This window comes from Orcinus orca, chromosome 15, assembly GCF_937001465.1.
Source record: "Orcinus orca chromosome 15, mOrcOrc1.1, whole genome shotgun sequence".
Taxonomy (NCBI): domain Eukaryota; kingdom Metazoa; phylum Chordata; class Mammalia; order Artiodactyla; family Delphinidae; genus Orcinus; species Orcinus orca.
The window spans coordinates 15,432,157-15,453,720 of NC_064573.1; the positions used below are offsets into that span (position 1 = coordinate 15,432,157).

At 47.3% G+C, this 21,564-nt stretch overlaps 1 protein-coding gene and 1 long non-coding RNA gene across 3 annotated transcripts in view; one reads left to right on the forward strand and one right to left on the reverse strand.

Moving 5' to 3' along the window:
• LOC125961210 (uncharacterized) overlaps window positions 1-20,871 on the reverse strand; it is a 30,241-nt gene extending 9,370 nt beyond the window's left edge. For both annotated transcript variants that reach the window (XR_007471595.1, XR_007471594.1), the window contains exon 1: window positions 20,642-20,871. This is a non-coding gene — a long non-coding RNA (uncharacterized LOC125961210). The remainder of the gene's footprint in view (window positions 1-20,641) is intronic.
• On the forward strand, window positions 16,010-20,646 carry RAX (retina and anterior neural fold homeobox). The gene is made up of 3 exons (XM_004268055.3): window positions 16,010-16,335; window positions 16,621-16,877; window positions 19,680-20,646. The coding sequence occupies exons 1-3, from the start codon at window positions 16,047-16,049 to the stop codon at window positions 20,193-20,195; spliced, it is 1,062 nt and encodes a 353-aa protein (XP_004268103.1). The 5' UTR covers window positions 16,010-16,046; the 3' UTR covers window positions 20,196-20,646.
• Window positions 20,872-21,564: the final 693 nt, after the last annotated feature.

Sequence of the window (21,564 nt, forward strand, 5' to 3'; positions counted from 1 at the left end):
AGATACCATGAACATTTTTTTTAAATCATGCTCATCTGTTATCAGAACTGGCATGTGAGTGGTGATTTGTTTTATACCAGAAACTTTAAAACATTCACAATTTTTTTTAAGACAATTTTTTAGAGCAGTTTAAAGTTCACAGCAACATTGAGAGGAAGGTACAGAGATTTCCCATATGCCCCCTGCCCCACCCCCAGACACACAGCCTCCCCCACATCAGCATCCTCAGAGTGCAGACATTGAAAACATTCACAATTTTAAAACTATAAATAATAGATAAGATTTATTTTCAGTTCAATACCTGACTCTGCCCTATAATTGGAAACGTTGGTGAATGGGTGACGCACGTGACCCTACTTTGTACACTTTGTTGTGACATAAGTACTGTGACTGCCAAGTTATTCCCAGACCAGTTGCAGGATGACGTAGAAGACTTGCTTTCTTGTCAAAGATGTAGCCAGTGCTGCTCAGAAAAATCACTAAATTGACACTTCACCTTGACAACCCAAATTGCTCCAATACCATTTGGTCCCTGCCACGGTGGGGCTGTATAACTCCTAGAAGACTCTGGCCATGGTTATCTGATTCCTATCATATGACGACATACCACACCACTTTACACCATACAGCCTCACACCATGGCGTATCACACCACACCACAGCACACCAGACACCACCACCCCATCAATACAGTGTCTCAGGTGTATGGGGTCGGGGCAGGGAAGGGCCTGTATTAGGGCATTCAGAAGGCCTTTTTCCCTCTAAAGGGTAGATGTGTCTATGCCATGGGATGGACACAAAACAGAGACTCCAACAATTGTAAAGGACCAGGAGGGAATCTATTCTAAAATCCCACCCAGTAAAGGGGCCTCTTCTACAACAGCCTAGTTGAGGCTTATCTGAAAGCTCCCAGTGGTACAGAATTCACTATCTGCTGCTCCAAGGGAATTCAGCCACCACCCCTTCCATCTGTGGACACCTTTAATTGTTAGAAAACCCTTCCTTGTCTTAAGCTGAAATTGACTGTTTCTTCGGCCCCTTGGTCATGATTCTGTTGTCCGGCGCTCCACAGCTATGCCTCAGTTCTCACTCAGTTTCCTCTTTTCCAGTGACAACATCCTCAGTTCTTTTCTCAATTCTCATCACACAGTATCGACACTGTTAACCCACCAGGTGATCCTGCTCTGATTGCCACTGTCCACTAGTGAAGGCAACCTTGCAGAAGACTCTGATGCTATCACTCTCCACACCTTGCCACCGGACTTGATGCTTGCAGCCATTCCTTTGAGCCAACTGGTAGTCAGGAATTGGGATTCTAGCACAAATTCTGCTAGTGTGAGACCTTGAACAAGTCATTGATTGTCTCTGGAAATTCATTTTCTCAATAGTAAAAATGAAGGGGCTGGGTTACTTTACATTCTATGATTCATGCTATGGTCTCGGGGCTGGTCAATATCCAATGCAGATTTATCTTATGAAAGAGAGAAGATTGGCAACAGTCACCGTCACAGAACTAGGTTTCTGTCCCTTTACTAACGCCAGCTGAGCAAAGAGACAACAGGCCCCAGGGGTGGTGAGGGGACAGAGTTTGGGTAGGTACTAGAAGGGAGAAGAGCCAGGAACACAGAGGGTTGCCTGTGGAGAGAAAATCTGGAGGTCAGGTAGCATTTCTAGCTGGGTGGAAGGAACCACAGTGGCTCTGGGAAGAGGTGCAGAAGAACGAATTCCAAGAAGACAAATTAAATGGACTTTCCAGTTTGCCAGGACTTAGTCTAGTCCTCAATTAGATATGCACTCTTACAGCATAATGAAACAGGAGGTCTTCTTTTGAAAGAATATTGACATAGTGAGCTCAGCCATTCAGAGGCCAACTAATCCAGTTTGTGAGTTATATAAGCACTTCAGTTTTCGCTCCTGATGCTAGAAATCTGCCAAATCACCGCTTACAAACGGAACCATCAGAGACAGGGAGAGGAGTAAGATTAAAAATGAACAAACACAGACTTCCCTGGTGACGCAGTGGTTAAGAATACGCCTGCTAATGCAGGGGACACAGGTTCGAGCCCTGGTTGGAGAAGATCCCACATGCTGCGGAGCAACTAAGCCCATGGGCAACTACTGAGCCTGTGCTTTAGAGCCCGCAAGCTGCAACTACTGAGCCCGTGCTCCACAACAAGAGAAGCCACCGCAATGAGAAGCCTGCGCACCACAACGAAGAGTAGCCCCTGCTCACCACAACTAGAGAAAGCCTGCATGCAGCAATGAAGACCCAACGCAGCCAAAAAAAACCTAAATAAATAAATAAATTTATATTTAAAAAAAGGATCGCTCACAATCCCACCATCAAGAGTCAAAAATTTTTTTAAAAAACCCACAAAAACCGTGTATCTGACAAAAGACTGGAATCTGGGAGATATATATGTCTTTTTTCAGGTATAATTATATATAAATATATAGTTTATGTATTTTATATAAATTACATATATATATCTTGGATTCCAGTCTTTTGTCAGATATAAATTATATAATTTATGTAAACATATATATCTGAAACTCTTACAACTCAGTAATAAAAATTTTAAAAACAGAAATAGAAAGGCAAAATATTTGAGTAAGACACTTAACAAAGGAAGGTACACAAATGGCTAAGCATATAGAAAGGTGCTTGCTGTAATTGTCAGTTAACATTAAATCCAATCACAAAATGACATTTTCTTTTTTTTTTTTTTTTTTGGCCGCGCTGCTTGTGTTGCTTTTTTTTTGGCTTGTGGGATCTTAGTTCCCCAAGCAGGGATCGAACCTGTGCCCCATGCAGTGGAAGCATGGAGTCTTAACCACTGGACCACCAAGGAATTCCCTTTTTCTTCCTTTTTCCTTTTTTTTTTTTTACAGAATGACATTTTACCACAGACCCACTAGAGTATTTAAAATTTTAAAAACTGACAGCAGCAAGTGTCGGTGAAGATGTGGTGCAACTGGAACTTGTATATTGTTAGAGGGAGTGTTAACTAATGCAACCACTTCTGAAAAAAGTTCTGGAAGTTTCATATAAAAGTAACATACTAAACTAAACTGCATCTGACCTAGCGTTCTACTCGCAGGAGTTGAAAGCACATGTCCTCAAAAAGATGTGTCTAATCACCAAGGGGTGAAAGTGGCAGGGGGGTGGGGGGGGGTGTGAATTGGGAGATTGGGATTGACATGTATACACTAATATGTATAAAATGGATAACTAATAAGAACCTGCTGTATAAAAAAATAAATAAAATAAAATTCAAAAAAAAGATGTGTCCAAGAATGTTGACAGCAGCTTTATTCATAAGAGTCAGGAAGCAGAAACAGTTCAGGTGTCCATCAATGGGTGAATGGATAAACAGCCATGGAATATTCTACAACTCAGCAATAAAAATGAATGAACCTCTGATACACAAAACAGCATGGATCAATCTCAAAAGCATCAAGTTGAATGAAAGACATCTTGGGCCATGTACGTGCTATACTATTCCATTTGTAAGAAGTTCTTGAACAGGTAAACTATTCTATGTTGAAAAATACCAGAACAGTGTTTGCCTCTAGGGGAATGGTGGCGAGCACGGACTGGGAAGGGGCAGGCGCGAATTTTCTGGGGTGATGATAATGCACCCTGTCTTGATAGGGGTTTGCTATAAAAAAGCATATTAAGTCATATGTCTTTGTGAAACATTAACTAGTACACTAAGATGTATGTCTTTCACCATATGTATGTTTTACTGAAAAAGTAAAAGAGAATCCTTAAAAACTATTGAACTCTAGGTCTTCTCTGGTGGCACAGTGGTTAAGAATCCGCCTGCCAATGAAGGGCACACGGGTTCGAGCCCTGGTCCTGGAAGATCCCACATGCTGTGGAGCAACTAAGACTGTGCACCACAACTACTGAGCCTGCTCTCTAGAGCCCATGAGCCACAACTACTGAGCCCACGTGCCACAACTACTGAAGCCTGTGTGCCTAGAGCCTGTGCTCCGCAACAAACAGTCGCCCCCACTTGCACAACTAGAGAAAGCCCACGTGCAGCAACGAAGACCCAACGCAGCCAAAAATAAAATAAATTTAAAAATAAAAACATATAAATATTAAAAAAAAGTTTTTTAAAAAAACAAACTATTAAACTCTAGCCAGTGATATGCTTGCATTTGTGTATTTGGGGCTGAAATGCACTGAAACCTGAAACTTACTTTAAGAAATACAAAACAAACAAACAAAAAACAAGAGATTGATGGGTAGATAGAGGGATGGGTAGATGAATAGATATGATAGAACAATATAGAAAAATATTAATTTTAAAATCTAGGTGGTGGATACATGGTGTTTACAATCCCTTCAACTTTATTATATGTTTTTAAATTTTCTAAATATATGTTTCATATTTTATAATTAAATTTGGGGGCAGAATGAATAACCCTCTCTACTTTAGCAGCTCTAGTGAAAAATGTATGATGGGAAGAAAGGCTGAAACAAACGAGTGAAACAAAGTTGTAATGTAAATTGATCCAGCCACTGTGGAGAACAGTATGGATGTTCCTTAAAAAACTAAAAACAGAACTACCATATGACCCAGAAATCCCACTCCTGGGCATATACCCAGAGAAAACCATAATTTTAAAAGAGACATGTACCCCAATGTTCATTGCAACACTATTTACAATAGCCAGGGCATGGAAGCAACCTAAATGTCCATCAGCAGAGAAATGGATAAGGAAGATGTGGTACATATATACAATGGAATATTACTCAGCCATAAAAAGGAACGAAATTGTGCCATTTGCAGAGAATGGATGGACCTAGGGATTATCATACAGAGTGAAGTAAGTCAGAAAGACAAAAACAAATATTGTATATTAACACATATATGTGGAATTTAGAAAAATGGTATAGATGAACTTATCTGCAAAGCAGAAATAGAGACACAGACATAGAGAACAAACATATGGATACCAAGGGGGGAAGTGGGGGGGGTGGGATGGACTGGGAGACTGGGATTGACATGTACACACTACTATGTATAAAATAGATAACTAATGAGAACCAGCTGTATAGCACAGGGAACTCTACTCAGTGCTCTGTGGTGACCTAAATGGGAAGGAAATCCAAAACAGAAGGGATATATGTGTACATATAGCTGATTCATTTTGCCGTACAGCAGAAACTAACACAACATTGTAAAGCAACTATACGCCAATAAATAAATAAATAAATAAATAAATAAAATACACTCAATGAAAAAAATTAAATTAAAAAAAAAAGTTTGGGATTCTCCATGCATTTTAAGTTTTCACTTTCTTCTCTGCCTAAGTATTCAAATAAAGGACAGATATTTGTTTCATACTCTTGTGTTCATATGTAGAACTTTCATTTAAGAGTTCAAAGCATTGAACAATGTGTAAATATTACTCCCACAAAAAATGAAAGTTTCTACAAGAATTTCATATCTCTTAATGCATTTAAAATATAAAAGTTAATTCATGTACCCCAACATTCATAGCAGCACTATTTACAATAGCCAAGACATGGAAGCAACCTAAATGTCCATCGACAGATGAATGGATAAAGAAGACGTGGTACTTATATACAATGGAATATTACTCAGCCATAAAAAAAGAATGAAACAATGCCACTTGCAGTAACATGGATGGACCTAGAGATTATCATACTAAGTGAAGTAAGGCAGAGGAAGACAGATATCATATGATGTCACTTATATGTAGAATCTAAAAAAATGATACAAATGAACAAAACAGAAATAGAATCACAGATGTAGAAAACGAACTTATGGTTACTGGGGGGGAAGGTAGGGGAGGGATAAATTGGGAGATTGGGATTGACATATACACACTACTGTATATAAAATAGATAACTGGGGCTTCTCTGGTGGCGCAGTGGTTGAGAGTCCGCCTGCCGATGCAGGGTACGTGGGTTCGTGCCCTGGTCCGGGAAGATCCCACGTGCCGCGGAGCGGCTGGGCCCGTGAGCCATGGCCGCTGAGCCTGCGCGTCCGGAGCCTGTGCTCCGCAACGGGAGAGGCCACAACAGTGAGAGACCCGCGTACCGCAAAAAAAAAAAAAAAGAAAAAGAAAAGATAACTAATAAGAACCTACTCTAGAGCAAAGGAAATGTGCTACTCAATACTCTGTAATGACCTATATGGGAAAAGAATCTAAAACAGAGTGGATATATGTATATGTATAACTGATTCACTTTGCTGTACAGAAATTAACACAACATTGTAAATCAACGATACCCCAATAAAAATAAAAAAGAAAGAACGAAAGGGTTCTAAGAGATAGATGAAGGGTTCTGAGTAGAATCTGAGTGGAATATGTCTCTGCTACATAACAGGTATTCAAGTTACATTTGATGAAAGAATGGATAAACATTATATATATATGTCAAAATGAAATAAATATACTCACTGTCTAACCACAGGAATTCTGGAAGGAAAAATCATGTCTTCTTGTTCTCTTAGGGATTTAAAAGACTAGCGCTTCTAGGTGTTCAAGTCAAGAGTCGTGTTTTGTGTGGACTTTCAGATCCAGTGCAACGATAAATGCAGAATGTGGCTACTGCAGTCTTTCTGTTTCCCCTCCCACCTCCCCCCCCCACCTCCTCCGGACTGGCTTATTTCACTTAGCATAATGCCCTCAAGCATGTGTCAGAATTTCCTTCCTTTTATGGCTGAATAATATTCTGTTGAATGTAGATACCACATTTTGCTTATCCATTCATCCACTGATGGACACTGGCTTGATTCCACATTTTGGCTATTGTGAATAATGCTAGTATGAACATAAATATCTACTTTAGTCCCTGCTTTCATTTTTTTTCAGTGAAATTGGGTGGAATTCCCCCCAGAAGTGGAATTGCTGGATCTTCCTTACATTTTTGTCTACATTAGAAATGGCAGTTTGGGGAGCCACAGAAATTGTTTGGAGGAGGTAATAAAATTTAATCTGAAATTAAATTCAGATTCAGAAATCTTGACATTTGTTTTGCCTCTTCAAAAATCTTTTATTATGGAAAACTTTCAAACCTAACCCAAAGTAGAAATATAACAAATCCACTTGGACCCAAGTTTAGCCCCTTTACCCTACTCTAAAGTGTTGCTATTCTTGGAAAACTCTATATTGTCACAGTTTCATCTATAAACTGAAGACATCATTCTTAGATGGGGTCTAAGTCCCTGAGCTATAGAAGGATAACACAAGTGTACACAGTGATGCTTGCTTGTTTTCTTAAGTCATTTTAGAAACCTTAAAAGATTTCCAAGTTGTGTTTCTTTAAAGCTCATTCCTTTAACTTACAACACATACACCCTGCAGTAAGTGTGGGTCAGTTCCTGACATTTGAATAAAGATAACTTCTGGGGAGCATCTTGAAAACCCTATTGAAAGCATCTGGTGGTTAAAAGGGGCTAATTAGATTGGTCAGGACATATAAGATCAGCATTTTTAGGGCTTAAGGGGTCAAAGGAGAAAGTACAACAAAAATTGACAAACAAGTGTCCATAAAGTTGCAGTCAACTGTAAAAGCTAATAGTCTGCAGTAAAGATGCAGGGGCCACTCTGGAAAAAGAATGGCATTCCCTAAGATGGTACACCCCGGCAAGAGAGAAGCGGGGTGGCGGGGGCTCTCAGCAGACAGCAGAGGCACTGCGTAGAGCCCTGTCTCCTCATGTGATGAACACTCACATCAAAGGCCTTGGAGGCAACCCCGGTCAGAGCTGATGCTAACAAGACTGGAGTGGACTGAACTGACTTTTGAAAGTGATCAAATGATTTCTGTGGACTATTTGGGAAGGAAAGCAAAGCACTTTGACATTTCCAAACATCTGGGAAGTAATATTTTAGAAAAACTCCAGAGGACTGATTAAAAGAATGTGAAAAAAAAATGTATACTCATGCTAATTAATAGCTGTGTGAAATGAGACAACTTAATTAATCTGTTTCCTCATCTGTGAAATAGAGTTCCTTGCAGTTATTCATTACATCAACCACCACTATGCGCCACATATGTTCTAGATGCTAGGGATCTAAAAACAAGGTCCCCGTTCTCATGCAGCTTAGATTCTAATGAGGGGAGACAGGTAACGAACAAATAAACAAATAATAAGTAAAATAGTTTTGGAGAGGTGCTATGAGACAAATAAAATGACAAGGACGATCATGTAAACATTTGGGTGAGGGTATCGCAGGCAGTGAGAATAGTCAGTGCAAAAGTCCTGAGGCAGCAAGGGGCTTGGGTGATTTCACGAAGAGAAAAAAGGCCAATGTGGCTATAGCTCAGTGAGCAAGTTGGAGCAGACAGGAGAGTGGTCAGAAGTATTCAAGGAGGCCATGTGAAAAGTGGGGAAGAGGTAAGTCTTACAGAGCTAAAAGGGCTTATGGATTATACGTGGTACAGGGGAAAAAAGCATTATAATAATATTGACCTTACAGGGTGCTGTGAAGATAAAATGAGAATTGGCTCCCTGGTAACTGTCCTTTCGAAAAGAGGAGGAGAGAAGAATCCTGGAGATGGCCAAACTCTGGGTGGGAGATGGGTCAATGCTGCTGCAAAATGGGCATTCTCAGATTTGCCGTCTTAGCACTCTAAGAGGATTGATGGCCTTCAAGACCATCATCCCCTGCAGATAAATGTCTCTTGTACTTCCCCTAGTCACTCCGAATTCAATTAGTTTAATTAGAAAACAAGTAAAGAGGAATTATCTTAATATAGCTTTGCTTCTAACAACTCAAAAAAGGCCATTTCTTTGGCAGAAATCCAGGTTTCCCCTTATTTACATATTCTGAGATAATGATGTAAATATCCCATTTTTTGGCAAAAGGTGGACATCTCTTGCCCATGAGATCATATTTTAGTTTTAATAGTAATGATACTTTCTGATTTCTTCACTCCTTAATGGAGTAGGAATACGCTAGTAAATATTTTGAAAACGTTAATGGGGGTTGGGGAGGGGGGGAGAATGTTCTGATTTTTAGCGCTTGCTAACTTCAGTGGTAAAAATACTCCCACTGTGGCTGATTTCAAGCTACTAATGTGAACTCAGAGCTGGGAAGAGATGCTAACTGTTGGCTCTCACAAGCCAGGAAGAGCTGATTCCGGCAAACCAGTGGGTAGAAATATCAGTTGTTTGCCCAAACGCCCTGCAAATCTATTGCCAAGGGAAGTTTTCTCCTCCACAGAGGCTACTTGAATCCGCATCAGCTGCAAAAGCAAGCTCAGGACCAAGGTAATTGTGTTGATAAATGACTGGGGAGTAGTGTGAGGAGTAACTTCATTGTATGTGTGCAACAAGCATATTGCTCAGGGTTCAAGCACAGGTTCAAGGTCTGCGTGCAAGCACGGGGCATCCAGTGGAGGCTCCTGACGGCTGAGCAGCAGTGGGAAAGCCGCAGCAGCCTGGCGGAGTCTGGAGACTGGCCTCTAGCCCAAGCCCTGCTTCAGATGCCCTGTCTCATCTGGGGCAGATCGCTTAACTCTTCTGGGTCCACATTTCCACGTCAACAAAGGAAAAGTGGAGGCTAGAAGTGAAAGAGCAGACACGATCCTCACCAAGATTCCTCTTATAATTCTTAAGCCTACGGTCCTCTGAAATAACAGAAAACTAAATCAGAGGTGAATTTTCAAGATGTTGTTCCCAAAATATTGTAATTGGGCAACAAGGGGAGTGCCAGAGGAGGACAGACATCTTGCTAATTACTGGCTGGTCTGCAGAGAGCTGTGGTCCCTGTTCTTACACCAAAGGAAGCCTTGCAGACTCTAGGTCCATCCACCTCACTAAAAATAACTCAATTTTGTTTCTTTTTATGGCTGAGTAATATTCCATTGTATATATGTGCCACATCTTCTTTATCCATTCCTCTGTTGATGGACACTTAGGTTGCCCTAGAGTCTGTCATACAGACTGAAGTAAGACAGAAAGAGAAAAACAAATACCGTATGCTAACACATATATATGGAATATAAGGAAAAAAAAAAAGGTCATGAAGAACTTAGGGGTAAGATGGGAATAAAGACACAGACCTACTAGAGAATGGACTTGAGGATATGGGGAGGGCAAGGGTAAGCTGTGACAAAGTGAGAGAGAGGCATGGACATATATACACTACCAAACGTAAGGTAGATAGCTAGTGGGAAGCAGCCGCATAGCACAGGGAGATCAGCTCGGTGGTTTGTGACCGCCTAGAGGGGTGGGATAGGGAGGGTGGGAGGGAGGGAGACGCAAGAGGGAAGAGATATGGGAACATATGTATATGTATAACTGATTCACTTTGTTATAAAGCAGAAACTAACACACCATTGTAAAGCAATTATACTCCAATAAAGACGTTAAAAAAAAAAAAAGGAAGCCTTGCAAACAGGGCATTACTGCCGGAAAACACAACCACTCCCAACTACCCTACATTTCATTTTTGTTTTTAGATGAAATGTCTGTTTCCATATGCCCTTCCAATAGGGCTCTCAATTCAGCCAGAGATGCCTGTGAGGCCCATCTCTTCACTGATTTATGTATTTTAGCCACAATTATGTTATGGGATTTTTATTCACTGCAGATCAGCTTGCGTGATCTTTGTTCCCGGGTCAAACCCATGCCCCCTGCAGTGGAAGCCTGGAGTCCTAACCACTGGACTGCCAGGGAATTCCCAATACTTATTTCAATTTAGTCTGAAAATGGTAGAGAAGATTCAGGTGTTCATATTGACTAATAAACTGGTATATAGGAAGGGTGTTGATCATTTGTGCCAATTTTATGGAAGTGACAAGGGATATAAGTTGTCTACTTATAAATATGGAGTTTCTGATAAGCATCTCCAAGGACATTTTCTTGATATACCTTCCGTCCTGCTTCTAGTAGGGAAATGTTTCATCAATTGGGAAGATCTGATAGTGAGAGATGAACAAGCATAGTATATTTTATCTCTGGACTCAATATGTCAATATTAAAGAGAGTTTAGCTATTGATTTTTTTTTTTTTGCAAAGACTGTCAGCAGCTTGTATACTGTGCTCATGACATACGATAATAAACAGTAAAGGGACTTCCCTGGTGGCACAGTGGTTAAGACTCCACGCTCCCAATGCAGGTGGCCCGGGTTCCATCCCTGGTCAGGGAACTAGATCCCACATGTATGCCACTAAGAGTTTGCATGCCACAACTGAGGAGCCCGTGTGCCACAACTAAGGAGGAATTGAGCCTCAAATAAGGAGCCCTTGAGCTGCAACTAAGGAGCCCTCGAGCCGCAACTAAGATCTGGTGCAACCAAATTAATTAATTAATTTTAAAAAATAGTAGAGTATAGAGGAGAATACATTGAATCAAAGAAGGACAAAATAAATGACACATGGTAAATGCTTAAACATATATTGTTCACAAAACCCTAAGAGTGAATTGGAACTCTGGGAACAGAGAGAGAATTCCTTAAACTTTATAAGGCAGCCTTGGGAAGTTGACTGGTATACTTATTTTTTAAGCATATCTGGCATCATTATAATTGACCAAATAAGTTACTGGCTGCACATCACACCTTTTTCACTCCCACCTCCCTCAAACTCTGAACCACATTATTCCTGTGCCCTTTGACTCCTAAATTTTTTTACTCTATCTGCTAGTTCTCATGTAGCCACAGGAGAATCAACTGTGAATATGTATATACACCCACCGTATTGGGAGGTGGTATACGCAGTGATTAGATGGATATTCCTGAAAAAACACCAGGGTTCAAGTCCTGGCTCCACCTGAAACCAGCTGTACAACCTTAGGTGAGTGACTTATCCTCTCTGAGTCTCAGACTCCTTATCTGTAAAGTGGAGATAATAATCGTGTCTACCTCACAGGGTTATTGTGAGAACTAATTAGGTAATCTACATAAAGGACTTGGAAGAGTGCCCACTAGCATATTGTTAGTATTCAATAAATAATAACTGTTATTATATATACATATATTTGGCTTAACTCTTGACAGCTGAATTTGTTGAACTTCAGTGTGTGTGTGTGTTTAATGATTGCATGAGTTGAGTTTTGCTTTGGTTACAACTAAAGTTAAGTTGCTTTGGCCGAATGAACGTGTATCAGCTTGTGGGAGGAGATGGTCCTCCAGTGTGGTATGAGACAGATGGAGTTATTCCAGGATTAAAATACATCTACTAAGAGGATAGTCTCCATGTAGACATCGAGTTGGTTTTATACACTTTATGGAGTGGTAACCCATAAGTCCTCCAACAGACACTTTTCTCGCCCAAACCTAAAACATTGCTTCAAGGTGAAATTACTAGACTCAAATGCCATGAGCTCACTTGTGAGTATGCCCCCTGCCCACCCAGGGTACAGAAAATTCACTCCATATATGCCCATTTTCTCAAGAGTGCTGTGGGTGAAGCAGTCCACCTAGAATGCTTCTAGAAAAGGGACCTCCTGTATACATCCAAGATAAAAGAGCCACTTTGATGGCGGGTTATGTTTAGACTTTGTTTTCTTCGTGCTAGCCAGTCCCTAGCCCCTTTCTCCTCAAAATCTCCCCAATCCAGTTGTCATTCTAGATTGTCTACCCCACATCAACTGAGCCTCCCCTTCTTCAACATCCCTGCAAGCCTCAACCACTCTCATTTTCCTTACTTCTGGAAATGTTTCTCCAAACCATGCCAAGTTGAAAGGGGCTCTAGCTGCCTAAAGTTCAGCCCGTGTGTTGGCAGCTGTGAGGAGGGAGTTTTCTTTGATCCACCTAATGAATTAATGAATTAAACAGAGGTGGAGTTCAGAAGCCAGGCTCCTTGCTTTTGCCGAAACTGGGTTGGGTATGAGCTGGCGTAACTGCTGGAAAAATGCAGCTTTGGGCTAGAAGAATTAAGGACATGGACGAATCCATTCATCTTCCCTAATCGAGTTCTTGGGAAATACACATGTAGATTAGCCCCTAACAATGACCCCCGGCTGATTGCTTGGAGTACCCTCCACTGTGCCCACAATAGTATTGACTAGCTCTTTATGTCACGTACAAAAGAAGTCCCAACCTCCCCTTGTCCTGCTTTGCCCTGTTTCCCCCGTGGTCCCTCGCCAGTGGCTGTTGAAGTCTTTGCTGCTTTTCTCCTGAGACTCTGAAATAAACAGTAAATAAAAGCTAACCTCACCTGGACCTATTAGGGAGAGCTGGGCAGTTCCAGAGGGAATTAACTTTGGAAAACAAGGCCATAAGCCCCTTAGCGTGTGGGCAGGAGCTTTGTTTAGCAGTGATTATAGAGATCACTTTAATATTGGGGGAGTTTACATAAAAAGCATACTCAGAGGGGAAACAGCAAATACCAATTAATTATCCCTATGGCTGCCCTCTGGTCACCAAGGCGGCAGCATCTCAACCACCTGGCCTTTGTAACTGGTTCGTGGGACCTTGTGGGGTGCCACCAGATCGTTTTGGGGGAGAGTGCCTTTGACAGCCTAGAAAATGCGAAAAGAGGCCAAGTGGCAGGCTTCCCCTGCACTGGGGCGGGAACCTCCAGAGGGTTCGTCCTGTCGTCCTGGACACCAGCGCCCAAAGGCCACTGTCTACAAGCTCTGACTGCGTTTCTTTGGGAAACTAAGCTGCCTCTTCCTCAGCCTCTTACGTGCAGGATCCAGTCTCCAGGAAGGATTAAAGACGGACTGCAGACTAAGATGTGTTTTGATTCTGTTCAAAAATATCACACTCTGCCGTAAGAATTACAAATGAGGGGCAGCCAGAGAGCACTGGACAAGGAGTTGGCCACTCTGAGTTCCAGTCCTGTCCCTTCCACTTAAGAGCTGTATCACTTTGAGCCTCAGTTTTCTCTTCTGTAAAATGGGGACAAATATATTTGTCCTGCTCACCTCACAGGGTTGTGAGGCTAGGATGGCATGAAGAATGTGCTGAATACCATAAAGTGATACACAAAAACTGTAGTGTGTATTGATTTTCATTAATTTAGCTTTTACTTGAAAAATAATTTCTCACTTGAATCGCAGCTTAATTCTACCTACTGTAAACTCACGTTTGCTGTTTTAATACACCTTTTTACAGTTTTATTAAAAATAGAGAAATTGGTGTACTGAACCCCTCCCATGTGCCCATCACGGAGAAATAACCATTTCCATTTAAAGATCCTTAACATAGTTACATGTCCTTTTAAATGTCCTTCTAACATTCATTTAAAGGTGGAGGACCCTAAGATACAGGTTTTTCTTTGGTTTCCTCTGTCTTGTCTCTCAGGCTGGACGTTAAACTCCTTAAGGCCTGTGGCCCCAGCCTCTCTTTTCTTTTGTGATGTTGACAAGGCCCACATCAGTGCCCGACCCTCAGAAGGGACCCATGAACTGCTTGTCTCGATGCAAAATGAAGTCAACCAACGTTGTAGAGGCAGGGGTGGGGGGAAGGGGAGACGCCCCTGCGTGGAGATCAGAGGGCCTCTGCAAAGGAGATTTTAAAAATCTCTGTTTTGTATCTCCATGAGATGATGGATGTTAACTAAACTTACTGTGGTCATCATTTACGTGTGTATATGGGTCAAATCATCAGGCGGCACACCTTAAACTTACACAGTGCAGTATCTCAATAAAACCAGGAAACAAAAGAAAAAGAATCTCTGGGTCCTGCAGATTTTATTAGGAAAGCATTTTGGTTCACATTTCCCGCCAACATTTCAGTGAGGGCAGGGGCTGCCTCGGGTCTGGCCTCAGCTTTGAGAAGAGCCGGTGTTTACAGTGCTGTTCACAGCACTGGCGGGGATGTGAAGAAACAAAACAAAACCATCCGCCCGCACAAATCATCTTCCCACTTGGCCTATGAGTCACTCTGGGCCTCGGAAGCCTCGCGGGGTCCCCTTTGCCAGCGGATTGTGCCTATAGCCCCCAGAGAAGCGCGAGGCCTTGCACCCTGACGAAGGTCCTTCCCCCCTCAGCCTGAGGTTGGGTCATCTCCTTGGCCTGGAAGATGGTTTGGAGGGAGGGTTCCCTCAGGACAAATAGTCTGCGAGGGTGACAACCCCTAGCGGGTCTCCCACCGGCTTGAGCCCGGCAGCGTGTCCGATTCGGCGCCTTCCAGCCTCCTGCTGGGCCGTGGGACCCTTGAAGTCGCCAGGCTTGCGAGCACAGATGGTCCCACCGTCTCCGGGGGCGGGCGCCGGGGTCAGGGGGCCTGCGGGCGCGCAAGTCCGAGGGGGCAGGGAGGAGTAGTTAAATCAGATAAAGACAAACAAAATAAACCCGAAGTCCGAGGCTTCGGACTACGGAGCCGAAAGAGGATTGCCGGTGGGGCTAAAAAGAGGAAGAAAGAGGGGAAAATTCAAACTGGGAAGAAGCGTGGACTGACTTCCAAAGCCAGAAAGCCGGGGAGCCTGCTCTCGGTCTTTCCAAGGGTCGCCCCTGGCGCTCAGCCCGGCGCAGGAAGCGCGCCTCGGGGCAGAAGGCGAGCCTGGGCTGAGGGAGAGGAGCCGAAGGAGGGAGGCAAGCCCGAGGGGGAGGTGGGACCGAGGGCGTCGGCCCCACTGAGGCAGGACTGCGGGGAGCGGGCCCTCGGACCCGGGTCCCCGGGCCCGTCAAACATGCCCCAGCGGTCTCAGCAGTGTTCGGAGCTGGTCGAGAGGTGGGAGGTGGAAGGTTCGGAGTGCCGGCCCAGCCCGGGGTGGGTGGGCGAGGACCCTAAGGCTGGGCGAGGGAAGGACCCGCCCCGCTGCGGGGGGAGGGACCAGGGAAGAGGCTGGGTACCGGGCGAGAGGGGAGGAGCCGGGGCGACCCGGCTTGGAGCCTTCAGCTCCCGGAGACCCAGCCGCCGGGAGTTGAAACTCCGACTCCCGCCGGGACCTAGGCGGCCGCGGGCCGAGCGCTCGCCCTCCTCTAGCGCGCGCGGCCGGGGCCCGCATCGCCCGCGGAGCTTGACCTTGAGTCAGGACCCCTCGGGTTGGGCGACCGCACCCGGGAGGGGCCGACTTCCAGCCTCTCGCTCTCGGTCTTCCAAGCAGGCGGCGCTGCGGAGAGCGCGGGCCGCGCCCTCCGGCGTCCCGGCGCTCCCCATGCACCTGCCCGGCTGCGCCCCAGCCATGGCCGACGGCAGCTTCTCGCTCGCCGGCCACCTGCTCCGCAGCCCGGGCGGAAGCACCTCGCGGCTGCATAGCATCGAAGCCATCCTGGGATTTACCAAGGACGACGGGATCCTCGGTTCCTTCCCGGAGGAGCGGGTCGCCCGGGGTGCGAAAGAGCGGGATAGGAGGCCGGGCGCGCGGACCTCCTGCCCCAAGGCGCCTGCAGGAGGCGCCGAGCCCTCCACGCCGCCTGCCCCGGCACCGGCTCCCGAGTACGAAGGTGAGTACGCACCCCGGCTGCTCCGAGACCCTTAGGGTTCCCAGACTTAGGAGCTCTGCAAGAGGAGAGAGCCCTGCCTTAACTTTTATTAAGGCATCTGGGCGCAGGGGTGGGGGCTATATGCGTAGCAGGAGCTTCCAACTTGCGTTCAGGGAAAGTTAAGGGGACCCTTGCAGCCCTGACCCCCGACTTCCCTGGGCCATCTCGGAGCCCGCATGGGTAGGCGGGGTGGCCTTCGGATACTCCGAGGAGTGTCTCTGACCGTGCGGGGTCTCGTCGTCCCAGCCCCTCGCCCCTACTGCCCCAAGGAGACAGGGGAGGCGCGGCCGAGCCCTGGGCTGCCTGTCGGACCCCCAGCCCCCAGCGACTCGAAGCTGTCAGAGGAGGAGCAGCCCAAGAAGAAGCATCGACGGAACCGCACGACCTTCACCACATACCAGCTGCACGAGCTGGAGCGCGCGTTCGAGAAGTCCCACTACCCCGACGTGTACAGTCGCGAGGAGCTGGCCGGCAAGGTCAACTTACCCGAGGTCCGGGTCCAGGTAAAGCGCCCAGATGGGCCCACGGGAGGGCCGGAAGCTCAAGCTGCAGCCAAAGCTCCCTTGAATCCCTGGGCGTCCACGCATTTATTATGGCACTTTTCCCACGGGCCTTCCTGCGCTTGGTTCGCCCAGAGCCCCACAGGAGCGTCACAGATTTTCCATGCGCCCCATGCCCCGTCCCTTGGACAGTCTGTTCCAATTTGTAGTAGCATCTCCCCTTTGGGGTCTCCCTCGTTCTAAGCTAAAAGAGAGGAACTGGGAATGGCTGGCAAGCTGAAGAGGCGACAGCGTCCAGGACCGGGGCGGGGGGCGGGAAGCACTGAGTGGAGAGGGAATGTAGACAGCGGCTCGAGGGTAACCGGATTGCGGCCCCAAATGCCACCGTAGTCAGTTATGGCGCTCACCTTCCTGAAAACGAAAACCGTATCTTCTTAACGAGAGCCTGGCGCCTCGCAGTTGAAACTTTCGGTGGATTTGTTTAAGAAACTGACTTTTGCTTCTCGGGTGCACATCCAGCCAAACTTCCCACTGCTGCAGAGGCCTTTTCTTTTTTATTTAAAGGGGTTTTCGCTTTAATTAAAGCTGAATTATCTTTAATCCCTGATCATTAAAATATTTGAAAGCCTTAAATATTTGCTAGTCATCTGTGAAAAATCCGGGAGAATTTCCAAATTGGGAGAGTTTACAGAGGCCTGAAAGGGAGACATTCGGAACAAATTTCACCGCATCTGAAAGGCAGTGGAACTAAGATGGGATTTTTGTGTGTGTCTAATGAATTAGATTTCCAGGAAGTGAGGATACTCAGATGTTTGGGGCTTTTAGCCTTGTCTTAAAAGTAAAAGCGGACAGGCTCCTGCCTTTTGTCTTTTCTCTTTAGTTTAAGGGGTTAAAGTAATGAGTAAATGTCATGGTTTTAAAAAATAGTTCCCTAATGTGACTCAGGATTAACTGGCAAGGACAGTTCAATTTCTCCTAATTTGGGGCAGTAGAGCTGCAAGGATTTCATTGAAGGGGCGGACATTTTAGCACCTGCTTTTCAGGGAGGAAGGATGGGGTAGGAAGAGGGAAAGAAAACAAGTGAAAGAGGAAGAAAGAGGAAAGGGCAAAGCCTTCCAGTGCCCCTCCGGAATACAGGGCTCCCTTCATGCCTCTGTCCCACGTTCCTTCCTCTCTACTTGTTTGGGGATGTTTGCTTCTAGTTTAAGATGTGAGCTTCTTGAGAACAGTGTCTGACTTCTCTGTGATCACAGGGCCAGCACAGTGGCCCAGCATATGGTGGGTTCTTAACACATGGGTATGATGTAATCAGGTTGCGGGGGGGGGGGGGGTAGGCAGAGTCTCCCACTGTGTTGAGGACAGCAGTAGAGCAGAAGAGCAGACTATCCCAGGTTTTAGCCCTCTGACTCTGGATACTGGATCTGAAGCCTATATCTGATACTTTGGGGGATGGAGTGGGATGTTGTTGGTGAGGAGGGAGAGGCAGTGGGATGGAAGCCCTCACCCGCGCCAGTGTTTCTCTATATAGCTAATGTTTCTGGGAAAATCAGGGCCTCAGATATGCTGATGAATCTTTTATTGAAAGGGACCCGGGGTACCTGCATTTTTGTTCTTTCTCTCTCCCCGCCCCGCCCCCCAAATCCCAGCCTTGCAGACAGTTGCCCTGCTCTGCTCAGGATGGATGGCTTTTTCTCAGCTTTCCTATGAGGGCCCCTCTCCCTATAATTAACTCAGAACTGCTGTCTCCCTTCTGAGGTGGTAATTATTCCCACACTTTCCTTCATAAATTTAACACTGAAGCCCCCCCCCCCCCCAGTTTGGCCAAAGTTCTTTCTAGATTCCCCACTAAACTAGACCAGTTCTCTCTGTTCTGTTCCTGAGGGTGGTAACTTGGTAGTGAAACCTTAATTACACCCTTTCTTGTGCTTTTATCAAATCAGTAATGGAAGTTGCAGCCTTAAGAGACCAGACTTCACTCTTGGTGTGGACTTTCTCTATGTAAAGAAAAAAAGAAAAACTTGAACTCATTGAATTTATCTTAGGCTAACGTCAAAACTAACTCCACGGAGTAAAAGTAGATTATTAAACTTGAACTATTGTAATCATTGAAAGCCATTTTTAGGAAATATCAGAAATATTAGTCAGATATCGATTAAATAAAAATGAAAATCTCACGAACAGTAATATGCATATTAAATATGCCTGGAATAAAATCAACCCACTTTGTTCTATCAGTAATTTGTGGAAATAGCTCTATTTTAACAGCCAATGTTTCCAGTTACAGTACTTAGAGTATTTGTTTATACATATGTTTATAACAGGCAAAATGTGGGTAAAGCACAGAAAGTCTGCGACAAAAGCGCAGCCACTGTACCACACAGGGAGGAAGCCGGGTCTAAAGCGAAGGGTCGGGAGGGACCGCCAACCAGCAGGTCACAGAAATTTGGTGAGATCTGGTTTCCCAAGTCCCACTGTCCGATTACAGGGTTAACTTCATTTCTTTTCTGCCTGCTCGGTGCCAGGAGTTGGAAACAGATACAACCACAGCTAAGGGTGAGGTAAACAGGGACAAGGGTGGGAACACCACGGAGGACAGGGATGGGACAAAGAGACTCGGCGCGAGAGAGGAGGAGGGAGGAGACTGGAGCAAACGGGACAGACAAGAAGGATAAGGCGGGTGGGGAGCGGGGGGGGGGTGGCGGCGGGGATGAAAGGAGCAGGTGAAACTGTCGAGCCCCGGTCCTTCTCGGGGGTGGGGAGTCCTGCCCCCGCCGCAGCCCGACGGCGCTGTGCTGCCTTCCGCAGGTGTGGTTCCAGAACCGACGGGCCAAGTGGCGGCGGCAGGAGAAGCTGGAGGTGTCGTCCATGAAGCTGCAGGACTCGCCCCTGCTCTCCTTCAGCCGCTCCCCGCCCGCCGCGGCCCTGGCGCCCCTCGGGGCGGGCCCGGGCGGCGGAGGCGGCGGGCCTGCGGGGGGCGCCCTGCCGCTCGAGTCGTGGCTCGGGCCGCCGCTGCCGGGCGGGGGCGCCACGGCGCTGCAGAGCCTGCCAGGCTTCGGGCCGCCGGCGCAGAGCCTGCCCGCCAGCTACACGCCGCCGCCGCCGCCCTTCTTGAACTCCCCGCCCCTCGGGCCCGGCCTGCAGCCCCTCGGGCCGCCGCCGCCGCCGCCGCCGCCGCCGCCGCCCGCCTACCCGTGCGGGCCCGGCTTCGGGGACAAGTTCCCGCTGGACGAGGCGGACCCGCGCAACAGCAGCATCGCGGCTCTGCGCCTGAAGGCCAAGGAGCACATCCAGGCCATCGGGAAGCCGTGGCAGGCCCTCTAAGGGCACCGGGGACCAATTCAGGCCAGATGCCCGTCCTAGGAGCCGACCCCGAGCCGCAGGCGCTCACGCCTTCTCCCTGGGTCTCCCGGACTCGGCCACTCTTGCCCTGCGCCGCCTGAAGACCTGGGTCTAGGATGTGCATCTGCGCCCGACTCACCGCGGAGGGCTGACCCCCCAGGCCAGCCGAGACCTTCTGGCCACACCCACACTCCCACGGACCCCGGGCCTTGCTGCTGGAGGGGGACAGGCGGCCACGCTGCTGCCACCCCGGCGGGCGCCGGAGCCTCCAAGTTCAAGGCACCCAAAGCGCCTGACCTCGGCCGCTCCCGGGCGGCGTGGCAACCCCAGAAAAGGCCGACTGGGAGGAAGGGGAGGCGGAGAAAGTGTTTGAGGAACTGTCTGTACAAGTAGTTTCGAAGAATTGAGGAGGAGAATTAAAGATTTACCTGTTTTGGTTTGACTCTGGTTAAGCGCGCTCAGGACTGCGGTGGCGGGGAGGAAGATGTGTGTGTGAAGGAGGCTTCTGGAGGGGCTGCCGTGTTGCATGTGGCGGGTGCGGGAAAGCAGAGGGCTGCGCAGGAGCTGGGGCTCCCTCCTGCGCATCCTCCTCGGGGAGCTGTGCTGCAGCGGAGAATCGCCAGCGTCCCAGACACAGCGACGCCCTAGACCAGAGCGCCCCTCTACCGGCACGGCGGGCGCCTGCGAGTGTGTGGGGTTCCGGGTGTCTGGAGCCTAAGGCTCAGCTGCCTGCGCGTTCCCAGCCCCTCGATACCCCAATAGCCGAGCTGCAGCTGCTACTTTGAAGGCCAGACCCTAGGAAGCTTCTACACCATCTTCCCAGGGTAAGACTTGAACTCCCCGAAGCTCCTGGCGGCCCCGCCTCCCTCTTTCCAGCCCGCCGCGGCCCCAGGCCCCTCTCAGATCATTGTCCAGGTCACCGGCTCGGGGCCCGCCCCTGCTACCCAGGGTTGATGACATTAGTGCTCCGAAGACTGGGGCAGAGCGACTTTTCCTTTTCTAAGCCCCGCGCCGCCCTCTCGCCTCCCCAGCTCGCTCCGCACCCGGCAACCCAGTGCTTCCGCTTGACGCGCGTCGGGCTAGCAGTCGCGCTCGGGGAGCGTGTCCTGGGGCGCTCTGAGCCGCGACCCGGAGGGCACATTCTCGCGGGCGCGTTGTGGACAGTATTGTGGCTCTTTGGCGCCGTCTCTGGGGGGGCGGGAAAGCAATCCAGAAGTCTCCGCGGGCTTCAGAAGCTCCCGGGGTACTAGGCGGCGTCCCCGGGGCGAAGGAGAGCCCGGAACTCCCAGCCTGAGAGGCCGCGGTATGAATCGTCCGGATTCCCGCCGCGCAGGTCCTTCCGGCCTATCTT

What these genes read in the sequence shown, in the direction of transcription:
- RAX (XM_004268055.3), top strand. Translation starts at nt 16,047, where the DNA reads ATGCACCTGCCCGGCTGCGCCCCAGCCATGGCCGACGGCAGCTTCTCG. An exon ending in ACCGGCTCCCGAGTACGAAG is followed by an intron (nt 16,336 to 16,620) that starts GTGAGTACGCAC and finishes TCGTCGTCCCAG; the next exon opens with CCCCTCGCCCCTACTGCCCC. An exon ending in TACCCGAGGTCCGGGTCCAG is followed by an intron (nt 16,878 to 19,679) that starts GTAAAGCGCCCA and finishes TGCCTTCCGCAG; the next exon opens with GTGTGGTTCCAGAACCGACG.